This window comes from Coptis chinensis, chromosome 2, assembly GCF_015680905.1.
Source record: "Coptis chinensis isolate HL-2020 chromosome 2, ASM1568090v1, whole genome shotgun sequence".
NCBI lineage: Eukaryota > Viridiplantae > Streptophyta > Magnoliopsida > Ranunculales > Ranunculaceae > Coptis > Coptis chinensis.
Window position 1 is genome coordinate 83,396,969 of NC_141457.1, and position 21,204 is coordinate 83,418,172.

At 36.0% G+C, this 21,204-nt stretch overlaps 2 protein-coding genes and 1 pseudogene across 7 annotated transcripts; 2 read left to right on the plus strand and 1 right to left on the minus strand.

Moving 5' to 3' along the window:
• Positions 1–3,404: 3,404 nt before the first annotated feature.
• Positions 3,405–4,292, minus strand: LOC147518355 (uncharacterized). Its single transcript, XM_086593895.1, has 3 exons — positions 4,002–4,292; positions 3,872–3,917; positions 3,405–3,706 (listed from the first exon to the last, which is right to left on the minus strand). Exons 1-3 carry the CDS (start codon positions 4,290–4,292, stop codon positions 3,405–3,407), a joined length of 639 nt encoding a protein of 212 aa, XP_086450021.1.
• Positions 4,293–8,903: 4,611 nt separating this feature from the next.
• Positions 8,904–10,865, plus strand: LOC147518356 (transcription factor SCREAM2 pseudogene; annotated as a pseudogene).
• A 6,756-nt stretch (positions 10,866–17,621) lies between these two features.
• LOC147518357 (protein TIFY 4B-like) lies at positions 17,622–21,204 on the plus strand. 6 transcript variants are annotated; one of them, XR_015211770.1, is made up of 10 exons: positions 17,622–17,928; positions 18,004–18,134; positions 18,211–18,317; positions 18,727–18,811; positions 18,900–19,062; positions 19,723–19,785; positions 20,126–20,183; positions 20,281–20,495; positions 20,635–20,812; positions 20,891–21,204. XR_015211770.1 is itself a non-coding variant. In XM_086590207.1 (9 exons), exons 1-9 carry the CDS (start codon positions 17,811–17,813, stop codon positions 20,649–20,651), a joined length of 957 nt encoding a protein of 318 aa, XP_086446333.1. In that variant the 5' UTR covers positions 17,622–17,810; the 3' UTR covers positions 20,652–21,204. The 6 variants fall into 6 exon arrangements, 3 of the variants coding, with proteins under 3 accessions (XP_086446333.1, XP_086446335.1, XP_086446336.1); XR_015211771.1 differs by lacking the exon at positions 20,281–20,495; XM_086590207.1 differs by having other exon boundaries at positions 20,635–21,204.

A 21,204-nucleotide genomic window follows, 5' to 3' on the forward strand; every position in this document is an offset into this window, starting at 1 on the left:
TTTCTTGCAAAGATCGACATAACTGACTTGCCTGTATTGTCACCCACAACCGCTCAAACCTTTGAGGTAGATAGTCAGCTCAAATCTATTGTTGTTATGAAATCTAAAAATGATAATGTGATGTTGGGAGAACGTGATAATGATGTAGATGATGATGATGCTGTGGAGGGGGAAATGGTGGTCCCTAATGTGGTGCGCATACAGAGTCAAATGGCAAGTGAAATGGAAAAGAAAACTGAAGAAACACACCAAAGAAGAAAGAAGAGAAGGGAAGGGATGCAAGGTCAGTCATGGGAAGAAAACATTAGACAGGAATGTGATGAACTGATCAAGTCTGCTCTGGCCAAAATATTTATCAAGAAAACCACCACCAAAGGTGACCTCCTCATAAATCTACTGATACTATTGGAAGATGTTCACAAGGTTGTACAGTCCACAAAACTGTTTAGATGCTAGAGTGTTTGGATACAACCAGTCTATTTCAGTGCAAAGTTTCCATTCATTGCATGGAAGAGAGTGGGTAGATGGAGAGGTCAGTACACAACTAACATATTATCTTACATGTTAACCAGCAGCAACTAACATATTAACCATCAGCAACTAACATATTAACCATTAGCAACTTCTGCATAATAATGTTTAAAATTCTATTACTCAGGTGATCACCATATATGTGAAGCTGTTGATCAGGTGGTACATCCAACATTGTAAGGAAAATAACATTCCAGAAGAAGAAACATATACTATCATTGAGGATGTATACTTTTCTGTAAGTTGTATCTCATTGGTTGATGGAATTTGTTTTGTATAGTTCACCTTATTGATGAAGTACTTTATGATTTTGTTGATGTAGAAATTCATGAACAGAGAGTATACAAACTTTAAGAAGAAGATGGAAGACCAAACCTTGATTGGTGCAACTCGATGATGACAGAGTAAATAGTGGTGCGTATCATCCACATGAAGTTGTTAAAGAGTACTTAGACCCTTATGAAGGAAGAATTAGAGATCAAGCACACCCATCCAGGGGCAATGGGTCTTATCATTCCCTTCTTCAAAGTTGAAGGTAGCCTTTGGGTTCTTGAAGTCTACAATTTTGGAAAGAGAAAAATCTACAACTATGATTCTCTTGGTCCGAAGAAAGTTTCGATGAGCAACTTGCTATAGAGACTTGTCTTACTTTATGTCATGAGGTGTGCTGATCCATCGTCACCTCATGATTTGGGAGCCCCTTGGGCTCGTGAGAGTTTGTGCTTGTTACTCAACAACCGGATATAAATAGTTGTGGCCTATTTTGCCTAGCCTATCTAGGGCCTTCGAGGGTGTAACCGAGGGAAGTAAACAAAATAGATATGCAACCCCATCGAATGAGGAAGAGGATTGGAATGGATATAATTAATTGTGGGTTGAATCCAGATCTTGTTTCAAAAAGTAGACAAGAGCAATTGGAGAAGAGTTTGGAGGATGCTAAAGAAGCCTGACGCGTGGAGGGGAATCACTATGAAACTTAGTGGATGCTACTTCTTCTATTTTGTGTTTAGTGAAACAAATAACTTCTTCTATTTTGTGTTTAGTTGTCTAATTTTAGTATGGTAATATCATTTTGTGGTGCCGATTAATATCATCACTACTTAATTTGTGATGATGGAATTTGTCATTCATTGCCTCATGCTTTCATGGAGTGATGAGTTAAGTTTTTAGTGAAGTATTTTTTATGGAATTAGTTGCTGATAGGTCCTGCAATGCAATATGGTTATTGGAATATTTTGTTTCATCAAACATTTGTGTATAGTTTAGGCGGGAAATGTTTTGGTGGAATAGTTTGGCGCCAACACCACTTGGGGGAAAATAGTGTGTTTCCTTTATAAGTACAAACGGGTTGCCTTTCTTGGTCCATCCCATTTCTCTTTCTCTTTTTTCTCATTCAAAATGGGTGGGGGTGAGGATTCTACCAAGAATAATACAAATGTTGGTTCATCATCAACCAACTATAGCAAATGTTTTGAGTGTGGGGAACCGGGTGGGCCTTTGGAAGATCAATCGTCCATGGGCAACTACGCGACATTTGTCCGCTATGCTCAAATCGAAATATGAGGTATGGTGTAAGTACAAAGCCACATAGTCTGGGAAGAAGGTTTCTCTCATGCAGGGGCCGATCCATGCAAGGGTTTTAAATGGATAGATCTAGAAGGTGAAGGGACACATAAGGCTAAAGCACGCTAGTGAAGCAAATGTGACAAAGGAAAACCGGTTGCAAATCACCATTGATGGTCCTATTAAAATGAAAAATAGAGGCGTGTTGATGATGTTAGCCTACTTGTAAAGAAACTATCCATTAGAGACTGACCATGTCATTGTTATAGTTCTTGATATTAATAGTACAAGAAGATGTCCGTTCAAACCAAATTAATTCTGAAACCAAAATTGCCAACCAAAACTATCCAAAATATCAGCCCTCAAGTAAAGCCACGGGGTAACAATTTACCACTAACATATATGCAACTGCAAGTGCCAATTTCAAACAAACAAACCAAAGCTGCCACTATTGGTGATTGGTTAAAAGAAAGATCATATGTACTCTTCATATGCAAAATCTAGTGGAATCCCAGCTGAAAAATCAATCCACTCAAGATCATCATCGCAACCGACCGCAAGTTGCCTTATTGTGTCCAAGACCACCACAACGCGTACACCTTCTTCTTTGCACTGGGACTCCCTCTCCTTTAGAGCGCTTTCTCTTTTTCTGTGGTCTTCCGGGCATCACCTCATCAACGGGTGGACGGACGATGATGCCATCATAAACCCAAACCCACTGTTTTTTCCTCTTAATGGTGTCCAGTTCTCTCTATATGTATCCATCATTGTTTCTTTTGTGTACTAATGCAAGCAAAAGTCATATGCACATAGCTTACAGTGATCGATTGCCTTCATAGCATGGCTACAAGGAAGACCAACCTGTTGAAAAAAACCGCATGTGCAAGTCCTATCCAAAAGGTCTACGGTGTCAGTACGGTCTAGTGATTGCACAGAGTAAACGTGCTCACTTGCCTTTGTTGCTGTGAAACGTCTACTCGAATATCTCGACGAGATGAGCACTTCCTCGGTGATTTTTTCTCAGTTTTGTCTTCAGCTTTGGACGCCATCACCCGGTAGTCATAAAAATGTTTCATTATGTTCAACCCGATACCATTGACAAAGAGATGTCACGGCATAGCTCTCTCCGGAAGTATCATCTTGTTCCAGCTCTCTCTATGTGATTTGTGTAGCAAATGACATACCTTCTCATTGGAGCAAAAGCACAACACCACGACTCTTTCAGAATCTTTACAATCTTTGCATAACCTTTCTTTGTCAAGACAATAAATTTGGCTCATAAGTCTTACAAATTCTGCTCGCTCATAAGTTTATTTGACTCTCTTCACCTTCCCTTTTGTCTCTTGCTTAGTCATACAATTTGAAATGTGTTGTGCACAAAAGCAATGGACCGCATTAGGAAGTATTTTAGGCACGGCTTGAAGAATGCTTATATGCCTATCAGAGAGAAGAACAAAGTTTTGCTCCGTCCCAACAACAAGGTCTCTTAACTTTTCCAAAAACCAATTCCAGTGGTCATTATTTTCCTTTGGGACTATGGCAAATGCAATTGGAAACACGTGGCTATCGCCATCAGCCGCGATAGCAGTTAGTATGATTGACTTGTACCTACCTGTCATGAAAGTTCCATCAATCATAATCAATGGACGAAGACATCTTTTGTAAGCTCGGACAGTGACGTCGTAGCTCACAAACAAACGTTCAAACTTGTGCTCAGGGGCCGATGACGTTTGCAGCTCAGTGAAACAATCTGAATCCACTCTTTTAAGTTATTTACAATAATTTGCCAACATTTGGTACGACTGACTAAAGCTTCCCCTTATCTGCAAGCAAAAAAGCCAAACAAACATAAGTTAGTTGTTGCTACTATTGCGTTCATTAGTTGCTGATATAACCAAAGCAGTTACCTTTTGCATTGCAATTTCTTTTGCTTTCCAAGCAACTTTATACGACACATTTGTCTGGTGTGTGCCCTTAACCTCCAACTGCAACTGTTTCGGAGCCATATCAATATTGTCCCTAAGTTTCGATTTCACAACTTCTGAAACCCATTTTGCATCAGCTTGCTTATTAGTTGCAATTGCTTTATCTTGTGAACATGTATGTGCTTCTCTAAAGGTTATAATAACCCATATATCAAAACCAGTGGTCGGTTTTGCAAACAAATGAAATGTGCAACCAGGAGACTTACACTTCATATAAATCCTCCGGGAGAAGTGTTTCGCGACGGTATGAAATCAAACATGTTTGCTATTGCGTATGACTTCATGTCTTTTATAAGATCATCCCGAGTAGGATAGTGTTGTCCTACTTTAGGAGGAACAAACTTCAGGTTCACATGAGGAGGAGTTACATCCACTTTAGCTGGTGTTTATGGACTATGGGGAGAGCGAAGAGGATCATATCCTTGATGTAAGTCTTCTGAATTGAAATCTTCTGCACCGAATAGCGTAGCATCAACCATTCCATTTGTTTCAATATCAGGTTCACTTTGGCCTTCCTCATCATTAACAGTCATATCAGGTTCACTTTGGCCTTCCTTACCATTAACAGTCATAGGCGTGCCTCCCCAAAAAAACTCTTGACTACGGTTAGGAGTAGACCATACATCACAATCATCATCCAATAATTGAACTTCATCATCATCATCTTGATTACCACCATTTACTACTCTAACTTCATCATCATCAGCTCCATCCTTTACTTGTACTACTTTTTCTTCTTCAAAATTAACTTCATGTAGTATTTCAACTTCATCATCATCACCCTCATTATTGTCAATATTTTGATTCATGGAAATTCTATATTCCTCAGGGACGTCCTCTGTATCACCATATGGATTTTGGGAATCAAAGTCATCATAATCAGGTTGATCAAGATCTCGTACACCATCTTGCTCATCACCATCATTGACCGTCCCTGTATTATATCCAGTAATTAGCTCCCCACTATCAGCAACTGGAACTATATGTTACCTTGCAAGGTTATAGAGTGTACCTTCCACAAAAGAGAAGGCGGTGTGACCGTTTCTTTTTCAGATCTTGAAGGTTCAGTGTAACCGGAGGAAACACCCTCTCGCCAAATATCTATATTTTAATGAACACTCAGTAAGTTCCACACCACTATCAGCGACAGGTAAGCTATCATCTATCAACATATCCCATTGATATCGAAGACTTACCTGCCATCACCTTTTCGAACGTTGACAAGCTGTGAGGTTGAATGTGTTCTTCGACGTCGTGAATCTCCACATCTTCCCATTGATGAGTCCCCACTCTCCCACTCCAGGGTTGGTCAAGGGGACTTTCTGGAAAACCAAAGATTCATAACTATCAGGAAATAAAGCATGTACCCACCCTCACTAATAATGACCTAACCAAATGGAAATGCATTACTTACCAATTGCTTCATCGACAAGTTTAAATTGGTTAATAGGACGCTTCTGACGAGCTAGCTCCTTCTGTTTCAGAAAAGAGTGTTTCAGAGGAGAAACAATGCTTGGAGTAGCGTCTTTCTTAAACAACTCAATAACAACTTCTTTCTTCTTAACATTAGGTTGTCCATTGCTTACCACTTCTACTTCGTTGATAACCCAAACCATCATTGTTTTTCTTGGAGACTTTCTTTGTTTCATAATCATGTTCAAATAATCTGTTTCTTCATCAATTCGACACGGGGACTTCTTCGTCAAGTATCTTATAGAAAAAGTAGATCTCTTTCTCGACAACACACCTTCCACGGTACTCATGAATCCTTCAAATGAAATACCCCCATCACAAACTCTCAATTTCACCTCGCCACCAACATACTTCATCCGGCCATACTTGTCTGCTTTCATCTCCCCATTGTAGTGAATAAGAACATCCAAAGAAGTACCTAACCAGTAAGTATAAAAAAAAACAACCAAAAAGCGATGGTTACAAAGAAGTACCTAACCATAAACCATAAAAACTGAAAAGTAAATTCAAACATTTAAGCACAAACTAGTTAAACTAACACTTTTAGGACATTTATGACAGAATCTATCTTAAATGCCTTAATATTAAACCCAACATTAAATATAGAATCAATATGGAAACCACCAACATTCTACCACAACTATATAATCAACATGCATTTATGCATGGAGACGTCATAGCTGTCTTCAAAACCCTCTTCCTTAAAAGATGAAACATCAAACAAACAAAACACTAAACTACGTGGAACAAAACCGTAGACCCAAGGCCCTAAATAGCTTAAAAAACAACAAACTATACCTTTATCATGTGAATGTGTCATGTTTTCCATGTCAAACCTTAAAAAATACAAAAAGCAGAGGGACAATGACGAGGAAGATGAAGAAACAACCAAGAAAAAAACAGAAACTTTGAGCTTTTGTCCTTATTTTTTAGGTTGGCTCAAAATACGAGGTAAAAGTTGTAAAGGTACTGACAACCAAAATCACTGAGAATTGCTGATAGTTTATTAGTCAGTTGCTTCTTCATTATAGCAACCACAGATACTACAACATGTTTTGATTAACGTGTTTTCTTGATTAAGATCCAACGGTTGTCCATCACTGTAAAGTCAAACTCATCAGGTACAATATGACAGAGTTATGCGCAGTAGGTAAAGAGGGGAGAGAGAGTGTTGCAGGTCCACGTGGGCATTGTTTGAAAATAAGGAGAAGGGTAAAAGTGTCAAAAGTGAGGTTGAAAAGTCAAAATTGAAGAGTGGTTACTACTTGGGAACAGATTGACATTATGGGTTACTAATTGGGAAATTACCCTAATAATAATAATAATAATAATAATGGACAATAGTGATCTTGGACACACCCATAAAACCACTCCCATACCCCATAACTAACTAAATTTTTTGTCATACCCCTATAACCGCCTCAATCCAATAATATCTCCCAAATTCATTTAAGGTATTTCCAATAGAGACAAAAAATATAATAATAATAACAACAACACGGCCTTGTAATCTTGCACTTCAAAATTCAAAATCATTAATTAGTTGTTGATTGAGACTTAGGTTGGACAAAAAACGTGGGTATTTGTACTTGTCCATTGTAGTAATCCAAAGTATAATAATTTTCTAAATTCTCTCATTCGTCAAAATTTGATTTTTTTTTTTTTCAATTTTGATTTTTTTTTTTTTTTTTTCATCCTCATTACTTTGGTATAGTTTATTCATGCTCATGTTTATTGGTGAGAAAAATATTGCTAGAGAGCGAGATAAATGATTGGAGAAGAATTCAAGAACATTTTTTTGAAAGAAAGAAGAATAAGTAAATAACATGTTTTGTTTTGGGTACACCTAATAAAAAAAAGAGTAATTTAGAAACTTAAATATGTCTAAAATAATTTTATTTATTTATTTTAAAGTTGGGGAATGGGAGTGTTTTTATGGGTGTGTCCAAGATCACCCATGGATAATTGTGTTAACTCCCGGTCAAGAATGTTGAAGAGCTTAAACCTAACAAATTGTCAAAATGGGGCTTCTCGCACTATATTGGAGGGGCTCATCCTTAAATTCCCCTATCTATCTATATCTTAATACTAAAGCTCCCACAAGGAGTATTTTTCGAGCTCTATTAAAATTTCACATCATCTCATATTAAAACATAAATTTATCTCTTATTTGAAAACGGAAATCATTTTTTACAATGAGAATTCCTCTCCTATTATAACGGGAATTATTCTCTTATTAAAACAAATTCTAGTACTTTTAATTAAAGCGGGAATCCTTCTCCTATTAAAACAGAATGTCTCTCCCAATTGAAAAAACGGGTTTTTAAAACTTAATTAAAAATAATTTGTTAGAAAATTAAAACGGGTTAGCGACTAAAACGGTAGTCCCAATTTTCTAAAAAAATCTAAATGTTTTCAAAAGAGTCGGTGCGTATACACGGGCCTACAAACTAGTATATTAATATTAAAGCTCCCACAAGGGGTATTTTTCTAGCTCTCTTAAAATTCCACATCATCAACTCCTATTAAAACGAGAATTCTTCTCCTATTGAAAAAAAAAAATCTAACATTTTTAATTAAAACGGGAATCATTCTCCTATTATAATGAAAATTCCTCCCCTATTGAAAAAGAAAAATCTAACACTTCTAATTAAAATGAGAATTATACTTCTAAATTAAAATGGGATCCCTCCCTCAATTAAAAAACAGGTTTTTAAAATTTAATTAAAATAATTTGTTGAGAAGTTAAAATGGGTTTTTAAAACTTGATTAAAATAATTTGTTAAGAAATTAAAACGGGTTAACGACGAAAATATGAATCACGATTTGTTAGAAAATTTATATATGTATAGTTATGATTGTTGAATAAGTTTTTAAAAGAGTCGGTGGTGCGTATGCACGGGTCTACTTTCTAGTAATAACAGAAAGTCCTCGAGTCCGAATTTGTTCACCAGCACTTTTGATGGTGGAATTCACCAGCGCCATAATTGCCCCAACAAATAGTTACAAATAAAAAGAGACTCTTTTTTTATTTTTTGATTTATTTTAAACTACAAAAAATATTCTAATAAACCAATATGGAAATAACAATTTTTCCCACGATTTGTCTGGTTGTCTTGCTTCTCTCCAAAACTCTCTTCTCTTCTTTCCCAAACTGAAAACTCCCCTCTCTCCTCAATAATTCCTCTCTCTCTCTCTCTCTCAATAACTACTTTTTGTCCCAACATTGCACTTCTAGCTTGTTCTTTTTGTAGTAAAATAAAGATTTCGGTCTCGCAGTGGGGAAATCTACTAAGGAGAAATATAATCTGTGAGTTTAAGGCGAGCTCAATGCGTCTTCTTGGAAGAGAGATGGGAGAAGAAGGGGGAAAGAGGAATAAGAGTTCTGAGGATGAGGATGAGGATGATTTAAGTATGGATGGAGATGAGTCGAGTTTTATTTTTTATTCTAATGAAGGAATGGGGAATGATAATAATAAGGTGGAGTAGAATTCTAAGAATGGTGATGGGAGTAGTTCGAATGCGAATGGTATTATTACTGGTGGTGGAGATCAGAAGGGGAAGAAAAAGGGGCCTCCTGCTATGAATCTGATGGCTGAAAGACGTGGCAGGAAGAAGCTTAATGATAGGCTTTACATGCTGTGGTCTGTTGTTCCCAAGATCAGCAAGGTGAGTTTCTCTATGTTTGTACTCTTGTCATCATGAATTTAATGTTTTTTTATTAATCTTAGTGTTGCTGTTTAAGTATTTGTCTTTCAAATTATATTTTAATTATTGTTTCCCATTAATTAGTTTATTTACTATGTTAATCCTTTGGAGTTGAGGATGCTAGTGGATTGTAGTGGTTCATAGGTTTTATGTATTCCATTTCAAACTTGTTTTGGTGTTTATAACAGTTTTCATTCTTTAAAACTGATAAATTGATCTTCTACCAAATGGTTTATGAGTTAGCTCCACATGAGTAAATAGGATTTATTAGGCGCTTTCTATATTTTGTTAGGGTTTTTTAGCTTGAGCAATTTATCAAAGACTACATAATCAAGGCTATACAGGATGGTCAAATATACCTAGGATACTAAAGAGTAGATAAGAACTGAAGGAGTAATTGAAAATTCTTGCTTGACTCAGTAAAAATTTGTCTTGAGTTTGATAAAGGCTAGCATGATTTTGTATACAATTGACATTGTTTTACACAACATGGAGTTTAAATTGTAGCTGAGCAGAAGCCACTATCTTGGTTGCTTTGCAAGACCAATTTTGTGTTTCTTTTTGTTTGTACTTCGACGATATCATTATGACATTGATTTTTAATGATCTTGCATTTCGGACAGATGGATGGAGCTTCTATGCCTGGGATGTGATTAAGTACTTGAAAGAGCTTCTGCAAAGGATTAATGACCTTCACAATGAGCTAGAGTCTACACCTCTTGGATGTTCACTTCCTCCTAGTACAAGCTTCAACCCCTTGACACCGACTCCACCTACTTTACCCTGCCGTGTCATTGTGTCAAGGAGGAACTTTGCTCGAGCTCAGTCCCGAGCCCGAATAATCATCCTGCAAGGGTAAAATTTTGATCAGGCAGTGGAATCACTCAGTTGCCTTCTTTTAGTGGAAGTCCTGGTTCTTAATTTAAATAAGTTTGCCAAGCACTTATGCAAGTGGAAATGACAAATGGGTGAATGCCTGCTTTAGTTAGCTTCATTGATCCATCTTATTACATTTTACTTCTGTCTTTAGATGATTAAGATAATTTAGTTGAGTCTGAAACTCATAACTAGGATCTGTTAATATTATTCCTCATAGTACACCATGTGAAGTAAACTTTCTGTTTTATGTAGTTATTTATTTTCTTACTCATATATGAGAATTTCATTGCTCTAAAATCATCAATATTACAGCAATAAGTGCAATTTGTTAGGTTCCCCTCTTTCTTTGTTTCGGTTAATTTTCATCCGTTTTTCTTGCCAATAAAATTTTCTGTTTGCATCACTTGCTGAAACCTCACTGATCACTCGTTATTAATCGATTATACGAGAGAAATCTTAGTCGTAAATATTTACTTTCTTTGCACTTTTCAGGTGGAAGTTAAGATGAGAGAAGGGAGGGCTGTCAACATCCACATGTTTTACTCTCAGAGGCCAGATCTCTTGATATCCACCATGAAAGCTCTCTATGATCTTGGGCTAGACATCCAGCAATCTGTCATCAGGTGTTTCAATGGATTTGCTCTGGTTGTTTTTCATGCTGAAGTAAGATTCCTACCTTCATCTTTTCTTGATTCTACTAAGCATGCTAAATATGAGACCGCTTAGTTCATTCTTGTCTCTTAAGACCTGGCCAATTGTCCCAAAAGCCATCCTGAAATTTGGTCGTTAACTCCCGTTATTTTTGTCCTTATTTTAGAGGGAACCTAAGTTATCTTAGCCATTACAATCTATTCGCAAATTCATTGGATGCACTCATGGTGCATAATACACATTGACGACCCTGCTCACCCTTTTCTAAATGGATCTTTAGCTTAAAAGGTAAAGCGATTGGGATCAAAATGCGGCACATACATATCCCAAGAGATGGTGGTTCGAATCCACTAAGATCCTTAGACTCGAAAATCGATGCCAAATTAGTATTGGTTCCATGTATTGGTTTCTTGTGTCTTTTCCTCCAAGTTGTGCTGTAAATTTCTTGGGTGGAAGAAGGATCTAGGACTGAGCCTATGTATTGTTTGCTTCCACTACTCGAGGCTTCTTGTTTGGCTACTGTACAGTTGTTGAAAAAATAGAGATTTCTTAGATATCAAATTAACTATACTTTACCAATCAAAAAATAAAATAAATATTTCTTCCTTACTTCTCTCTAGTCCTGCTGTGGATTCCAAGCATCAACTATTACCTCTGAAGTTATTTTTGATTGTTTAGATATGCTGACATTGGTTGGCTTTATCCTAATGTGTGATACCATCATAATATTTCAGTTCATGTATTTCGTTTGCTAAAGACATTTTTTTTCAACTTTACCGTCTATTTCCAACAGTGCAGCTCACAATCTTCTCATTAATTCCAGGCAGTTAAAGCCCAAATCTCGATTATTCTCATTTTATATCACTTCCATTGGCCTTTCATCCTAAGCTGGTAGATAAGCTTATTAGTTTTCAGAACTCTATCTTTGGGAGCCGATTGATTCTAGTAACCGCTGACGACTTCTCGTTTTTATCGAAAATCATCGATCGCGTTTTGGCGCTTTGATCTTTCATTGTACTATGCATGTTTCCTATTGGTGACCAAGTAACATTAGTGCGTATAAGAAGTTGGGTGCTCAGTTACTACAAGGAATTAAGAGCTGCCATTCAAGAGAATAAGAGCTCAGAAAGCATATGTATATGAAATTAGGCATTGACTTAAAAACCAAAGTAATACATTAAAACATATGAAAGTATTCACTTGCTTAAAACCAGAGTAAACAAAAGTAAACATAACCCCTTCGAAGGAAAAAAAAATTAATGTCTGCATAAAATTATTCTCTACTTCACATATATGCGTATTCCCTGTGACGTCCGATTACTAAGCCCTTGAAGAGTCTTGAAAATCTAATCTACGGACCGGACCTCCTGGATATGTTGGCATGTAAAACATTGGTACAAGACCTTTGCTTGGAATGTAGGATTGATTCGTATCCCGGTCAGTGGTTAAAAATAATGGTCTATCACTTTCTTGTTGACGATTCACTTGTGAAGCACCATCGATGCCATACATCATTGGGTACCCCGTCATATAAGCTGGTGGATAAATTCCTTGCTGCATAAGTGACATCTGATTTGAGTTCCATAGTGGTTGGTGAGAAAAACCACTTGAATCATGTATACAAACATTTGGATTACCACATACCTAATATGTATCGTGCTGAAAAATTAAAAAAATTCAAGCTACACACACAAGTTTTAACCTGTGAAAATTGATGAACATTTGAAATACCACCGTCGTGGTTTGGTTTCATTGGTGGTTGGTGTGTCAAAGACTCCTGTACAATTATGAATGTCAACAATATGTAGCCATCCAAGTGTTTACCTAACACAAATAAACACTAGCAAGAAAAAAAATAGTTATATAATCTTTCATACCATACCTGAGTAGCATTTTGAACATCAAAATTGTTTGGGTTACTTTGCTCGTGTTCTTGTGTCATGGTTGCATTTTCTTCTTCAGTACCTGCAAAACTCACAATGTTAACGTGACTGAACACTACTACCTATTCTTTTTCCTTTTTCTGGTGAACAATGTATAGGAAAAAAATATTTTAAAAAAAATAAATTCATACTAATACAAACTTTTTTGCTTGGATTGAACGCTTTTCTTTCGTGTGTTCCTCTCGATAACACCCCTCTTTCTTTTTGACGAGCCTCGGTTCTGCTTCAATTTTGGTGCTCTCAGCTGCACATCATCATATGAGTCTTGTGGTGGATCATCAATATCTAATGTGTTTTTTTGTGAAGCTCCCTGAGGATGTTTCATCTCTAAAATATCTAAGGCTTCCAATTCCTTGTCGAGTTCTAGCATCTTTGACTTCCCATACACACACAAAGAATCTGGCTTTGCACCAATAGCAATAACATTCTGTGAAATATGTGACAACTCACTGTAACGAGTTGTTGTTGATGGATCCAAGCCACCTTGAATAGCCTCCCCGTATGCATCGTAGATAATTTCATTTATGCAATCTTTTGACCATCTTTTCAAATAATAACAAGAATGCAGACTTGTGAAATCCAATTCATGAAACAACTTTAATGCGTGAGAGCAAAGGATACCTTGGAATTCGAATTCTCTACACGAACATTGCACGGTTTGTTCTGATTGCACATATGTCACTGTACGACAATGATCCTTTCTGTCATTTCCCCTCTCCTTGACATTGTAAATTTTAGTATTTCCATCGTCTGATTCCTGCACTAAACGAAGGTTAAAAAGTTTAGTATACTCTTGCTAGAAAATACTAAACATCTTTCTTGTATATTTTTTCGATGCCTCTCTCTCAATAGACCAAGTAGACAATAAGTTTGGTGCGATCTGTGTAGACTTAGTTTCTGTTACTCATTCGTTCTCACGAAGATGGTCCACAACTTTTGAATATTGATCAACAAACAACCGAAAAATGAGAGTATTTCCTAAATATTGTTTAAGAAATGCATTGATGCTTTCGCTTCTTTGAGTTGTTGTCATACCGACACAAAAAAAAATGTGTGCATATACTTGTGCCCACTTTTGGCATGATTTGTACAAATTCAGCAACCAAAGATTTTCTTCCAACCCATATTCTTTAAGCATGGACGCCCAACTATCTTCAAATTCACTAATTGTCTCTGGTTCATAAATGCATTTTGTGAACTGCTTAACAATTTTCTTAAACTCACCAAGTTTTCCTAAATTCTGTAAAGCATTCATACGTAAGTGCCAAAGACAAAGCTGATGACTAGTTTCAGAGAATACCACCTCAATCGCATTAGAAATGGTCATAGCCTGATCAGTAAATATAGTTTTTGGATGCTTCCCACCCATTGCTTCCAAGAATGTCTCAAACAACCAGATAAATGATTTTGTGGTTTTGTCACTTAATAATCCGCACCCAAAAATAATTGTCTGCCCATGAATGTTGATACTAGGGGTGGGCAATGGGCCGGGTCGGGCTAGCCCGGCCCTAAACATTTAAAGCCCTTCAAATATTAGGGCCGGGTCGGCCCGACCCTAAAGTCAGCATAGGGTCAGGGGGTCGGGCCGGGTCACAAGTCTAAACCTCAAGCCCTTACCCTACCCTAAGCCCTCTTTAAAGGCTTTAGGGCCGGGCTTTAGGGCCGGGCCTATATATTTTCTTTTTTTTTACTACATCAATTTTAAAACTCATTTATATTACAAAAATGTACAATAATCTACAAACTCAAAGTCCAACCAATCTAGTAATAATCAGTATAAGTCCAAAATTTTAAATGCACATCCACAATCTAATGAACTCAAGTACATCGAGAGTTCGGAATTTGTTCTTCCTTGTACTCAAACCTCACTAAAATTACATTTTAAATTGAAATACATAGACAAATAATTATATTATCATTTTAAAGGAAGAAGTAATAGATATAAAGAAGAAACATAATAGTTTTGGTTAAGGGTCATGGAAGTTGTTAAACTATTTGTAATATCATAAATTATTTCTATAATAGATTCAAACAAATATAATATTACCTTTCTTCTAATTTAAAAGTGATTCAAGCTTTCTATATGGAAATGAAAATATTGGCTTTTGAACAAGTGATGGAGAAAGGTTTGAGATTACAAATGTCATTTTTCTGACAAAGGTTGTTTTTGGTTTTCTATGTTACAAATGTCCGGCTCAGATTTTTTCCTTTAATGGTGTGGAAGGAAATCTTTAGTTTTAGACTTGGCTTGGATGTGAATAAAAATATAATTTATAAGAAATAAGTGAGAAAAAGAAATTGAGAATAATAAGTTATGGACTTTGACTTGATGATCAAAGGAATAAAGTCTTATTTTTTTATTAGACTAGTGCTCATTGTTCTTCATGGCTGTTAAGTTGACAAGTTTTTGTTATATAAGACAAGTTATTGGAAGTACCCTTGGGTGTAAGTGATAAATTACAAAGGACAATGTTATTTTAATTGAAAATATTTAACAAAGAGTTTGACAATTATGGTATGTGTATTTATAGTGAAAGTGTGAAACAGGGCCGGTTAGGGCTTGGTTAGAGTCGGGCTAATGAGGGCTGAATTAGGGTCGAGCCTATGTTTTAGAATCTTAGCCCTAGCCCTGCCCTAGAAGGCATTAGGGCCGGCCCGGCCCGGCCCTAAACTCTGTGAGGGCTTTATAGGGCTTAGGGTCGGGTCGGTGAGGGCCGGGTTAGGGTCGTTAGGGCCAAATTCCCACCCCTAGTTGATACCCACAAATGGCGCACACATCATATGATAATTATTTGTTTTAAAGGTTGTGTCGAAAGCAATTGCATCACCAAACAACCCGTAGTCTCGTCTTGCCTTTGCATCACAAAAGAATAGTGTTGTTATTTCATTCTCTTCGTTGTACCGAATAGAATAAAAAAAGAATTTGTCTTCTTTCTTTTTCTCTCTGAAGTAGTTAAGAAGACATTGTGTGTCTCCTTTTTTCAAAACTTTCTCCGCTCTTTCTGTAATAGATTATTCAAATCACTCCGAGTGTAATCTAGATATTTAGCCCCTCCAGCTTCTGTAAAAGCATAAGCATGAATTTGACTTGGTTTTAATCCTGCTGAATGCATTTTCTTCACCATTTCTTCTTGAGAGTCGTATGATTTGTGAGACCTCAATAAATTAGAATTCATTGGGGGCACGAGATCGTGACTATGTTCACTAAAAAACTTAGTCAAAACATATTTTTCATTCTTCAGCCTAATCTCGAATTCCGCCAAACATCCAAATCGCCTTTCCTATTTTTTTTTCAGGCGTTTTTATCTTTTTCTTCGCATGAACAACAAAAACAACACTTTATTATTTTTTTAGAATCCGAACGACCACTGTTTGATCTTTTAATCCTTACACTAAACCCAACAGCTCTTGCATAACTGTTATAGTAATCATTAGCCTCTTTTATACTCTCGAATGTCATTCCAAGTACAAGACTCACATCATATAATGGTTTATTTGATTGTTCTCCGGTTTCCCTTTCATGTTCCATCTTTAATTACTAACAGAGAAAAAATATAGAAAAGTATAGGAGTGGAGAAGATGAAGAATGAAAGAAGGGTGGGAGAGAGAACGAAAGTTGGAGGGAAGTGGGAGAGAGAGAGAGTACGCAATGATTTGAGGAGAAAATCGTGGGAAAAACCGTTATTTCCATATTGGTTTATTAGAATATTTTTTTTTAGTTTAAAATAAATGGAAAAATAAAAAAAGAGTATCTTTTATTTGTAACTAGGGGTGTTCATGGTTTGGTTGTGGGTTGGTTCTTATCGGTTTTGGTTCTAGGTCTATTTTTATTGGTTCCTATCGGGTTCGGTTCTTTCGGGTTTTTTCTTATATTTTGAAAACTCGGACCCATACCCATTAATTAAGTCAGTTCCGATTCGGGTTTCGGTTCCTTCTCGGGTTATACATTTTTATTGCTAAAATTATATTTTTTAGTTATATAACCGATATAAAAGTTGGTTTACAGCGACTATAACAATTGTCATCAATATTTTTGTCCTCTCATAAGAAGTAATGGTCCTAAATTTAATAATAGTATTTGAAAGTTATCTAAAAACTTTAAATACATTCTCATATATTATATGTATGCGTATATTTTAAATAGAACATATGTATATTATACTATACGTAATGCGTCATATATAGAATAAATACCACGTGTACCACAATTGTTAGTTAGCATTGCACGTATTCGTTATCTAATATATATACATGTAATATATCAAGCACGTATACGTAAATATTATTGTTAATATTTATAATACATATATTTAATGTAATATTATAAAAAAAATGCATTTAATAACACATATTCACTATTATGCTAAATGTTATATATATTTAGTATAATTTTATACCTAATAAATATGGACTATATATAATAATAATGTTTGGGTTTGTCTTTATTTAGTGTAATATAATACTAAATTCTATATAATCGGTTTCGATTTCGGTTTGGGTACCCATCGGTTTTTTATTATTCGGTTCTAACGGTTTCGATTTTTTATCGGTTCGGTTCTTAAAGACCCATTTTAAATGGGTCTAATATTTTAGGACCCAGAACACTAAATAGTTTCGGTTGAATTCCACCAGCAAAAGTGGTGGTGAACAAATTCTGGAAAGTCCTGTGTGTTTTACTTAAGGGTTTTCCCATTACTTCGGCCATCTTGTCAGCTAATTCAACTATACCAATTAAAACAGTCATTACGAAAAGAGACGTCATTTCCTACGGATGATGCATTAAGTGAGATGAAAGACGTGGACTTTAAATATTCACTCATTTATCAATTTTTAAATCGTTTTCCTTTCAAACAAAGAATATAAATACAAGAAAGCAACGTGTCGGCTCAGGGTATAACGCAGTTAGATAAAAACACTCCCAGTGAAGCGGAAAGATGCCCAAAAACGAAAAAATCTCTCTCTCACCTCAAAAAAATTGACGGTATATAGAGAAACAAAGAAAAAAAATCTACACTAGATCTTCATCTCCTCTCTCTAAAATCCCCTAGATTTCCAGTCAGTTTGAAACAACAACAATATGAAACCTGACGAAACAGTTACCAAGTCACCACTTGACAAACCACTATTCCAACTCACTGAAGATGATATTTCTCAACTCACACGTGAAGATTGTCGCAGATATCTCATTAACAAAGGTTCAGCCCTCTTGCAAACAATTTCTCTATATATGTTTTTTTTCCTTACCGACACTTTTTGGCATTTCGGCACAGGTATGAGACGGCCTTCTTGGAATAAATCACAAGCAATTGAGCAAGTTATTTCTCTTAAAACTTTACTTGAACCTAAACCGGAATTTCACACAACTACTGATATTCCGAAGAAAGTTGTCTTTTCTCACCCGGTAAATTCCACTTCTCACTTTTATTTCAGCTCACAGACATTTTTTTATTAATATTATTCTATTTTATATTTTGTAGGTGGCTAGAAATGAAAATGTATCGTGCCGGGAAAAAGAGTTCCCGAAACCCGATACTTCAACTGACGTGCCGGTTCAGGTTCCTGATAATAACACTTGTTCTTCCAGGTATATAGTTTCGTCGGTGAATGATTTTGTAATAATGTGATTGATGGTGGGCTTACTATTAATGACCAGAATGTTGGCCCAAATTAGTTTGGGCCCATGTAAATAAATATAGAATGTACCAACAAAACACTTGCATGTCTAATACAATAAGGAAGGATCATAATTCATAAACTGAACAAATTGCAATTTTCCTTGTGTTACTTTAAGTAAACATGCTTATAAAGCTGTGTGTTTTTGTTTCTGAAAAAGTAAAAAGTTGAGAAAATGTTTTCAATTTTTGGTCCTAAATGAATAATTCTAATTAATGATATCGTCCTTAGTTTAGAAATACATACAGTTTTACCTTGGATGCATGTCATTTCCTTCACTGTCAAGTCTCAGTAAAGGCATTTCTTAAATAATTTCTCAGAAACTCAACGAATAGGCTGGCTGGCCAGATGACGATTTTCTACTGTGGGAAGGTGAATGTTTATGATGTTATACCTGCTGAGAAGGTAATGAAGCTCGGCTTTTTCTGTATACCAGGGTAAGTCCTATAGCTCTTGGCCTACCAGTGAATGCATTCAATTTATCAACATGCAGGCACTTGCAGTCATGCAACTTGCAGCAAGCAATGTTCATGTGCCTCAGGATTCTCCACCTGCTGGAACTGCATCAAGTCAATCCTTTGCATGCCAGTTACAGGCAGCTTGCATCAGATCAGGACTTGCTTTTCCTTCTACTGCCTCTGCGTCACTGCACAATGGTAGAGTTGTCAAATTGTAAATCTTCACCTTTCTTTTTATGAATTTTAAACTTCGTTGTTTGAGACACTATAAAAACAAAGCACCAACTCAAAACCAATTGGTAATGAGTGGTGTCGCTATCTCAACAGATGATAATGAATGTACTAACACTAATAACTTAACCTATTACAGTTACTGTGGGGTATATATATATCAACGTAAATATCAGAATCAAAGTTAATCGTACTCTGTACTAGTTTATGTACTTAGTCTTAGCATTTTTTTTTTTTTTTTTTTTGTTTTACATGTTGGCATCAGCGATTAGACTAGTGATGCCCAAATAACCTATATATTACAAATACTTGTTGATGTACAAGTTTGTAAAGACTATCATTTAACAGATGAATAACAACAGTAATCATAGCATAGCTTAATTATCTTTATATATCTGCTTCCTTAATTGTCATCGGCTCAATCAAACAACACTAGTTTTCCTGGACGTTTTTTATGTATTCACCCAATTAGCAAGAGAGCAGTTTGCTTGCACGTGAAAGCAACTATATGGATACCTCTTCAACTGAAGTAGAATTTGATAAAATATATGCGTCTTCAAATTTGAAACATGTCAGATAAAGAGTATTCTACTGCATTTCTAATGATTTGTGGTTGTGATGTTGCAGTGGTAGCTGAAAATTCTCAGCATTACAAGGAAGACGTAACACTTTGTCGTGAGGTTGAACCTGGTATGCATTATATTGCACCATTGCATATAAATAACCAACATTACGTCTGTATTCTCCAGGAAAGATGAATGACTGGGTATCTCACATTCAAATGATATAAAGTACTAAAATATAATATGGAGTAACGTCACAGCGTCTTCAAAACTTGATATTTAACATGATGCCTGTTTGAGTCGAAATGTCAAACTGCAGATCTTTGGTTGTAGCTTCAAAATTCCTTAATTATCACTTAAAAACCAATAATTACTTAATTAGTGTAAGCATATTTTCTGCATATTATCTGTAGAGGATTATAATTTTACACATTATTTCTGACTTTTATAGTTTTGATTGAATATAGAGGGTCCAATTAGTAGAAAAGCGTCGGTGCAAAGATATCTGGAGAAGCGAAAAGACAGGTATCCTTTAGGTGAAAACAATGATTTCTATAAGGAGCAATATGCCCTCCAAACTGTCTACGAATCACTTTGTTTTGTTATCCTAATTACCTACTAGGGGCCGGCTTAAGAACAAGCGAAAGATAGGGGTATCTACTAGTTTAGAGATGTACTTGAACCACCAAGTGAGGGATCAGTACCCCAATGAGCAGTCAAGCCAGAGCAGAGCATGTTCCCCTCCCCATCCTAGACCACCTCACACTCCCACTCGTTCCAATTCGGTAGAGAACCAAGCCAAGAACTTCGTATTCCCCATTGATCTCAATGAAAATGGTAAGCTACAAATTTATTTGGTGCCGAATATGCTATATAAACTTAGAAGATAGTCTTCATAGTATATATTTTCTTCTCAATTATCAGTTTTACTGGTTTGTTATTTTTGAGAAGGTAAGCTGGATTTCTGACATTTCAGATGACCAAGAAGTGTGATTTTCGTGACACTGGATGGATGGTGTTCTGTTGAAACTTTGTAGCCATCTTTCAACAGAGGTCACCTTGCCTAAGCTTACAGCCTATAAAATGCTAATGCGAGAGGAACTGATCAGCGAACTTTGAGCGTGTCTCTCTACATTCATGTTGCTAATGTACCGGTTCGTACATTCTCGAGATAACTTATCTGCTGTTTTGACAGAAAACAGTTAACTTGTTTGTGTTTATATTCTTCACAGGAACGTGGGTAGAATATAAGAGAGCTCTGTTCATCGTCCTTGCAGATAATTCTGTCTTTGACATTGCGTGTTTTTCTTTCCAACACATCTTTAGTCTTCACTACAAGATGTTTTTACAATCTAAAATAGCCCAGGTGAGGCTTAAGATATGTTAGATTTCATGAAGACAAGTGTGACGAATAATGTTATCTTGCTATATAGAAAACTATGGGGTCTAATGAATAGTGATTGGGAATTGATCTCATAAACCCATATTAGAATATTATCATAACATGTGCATTCTATTTAAGAATTAATATAAAATCTTTTGTTTA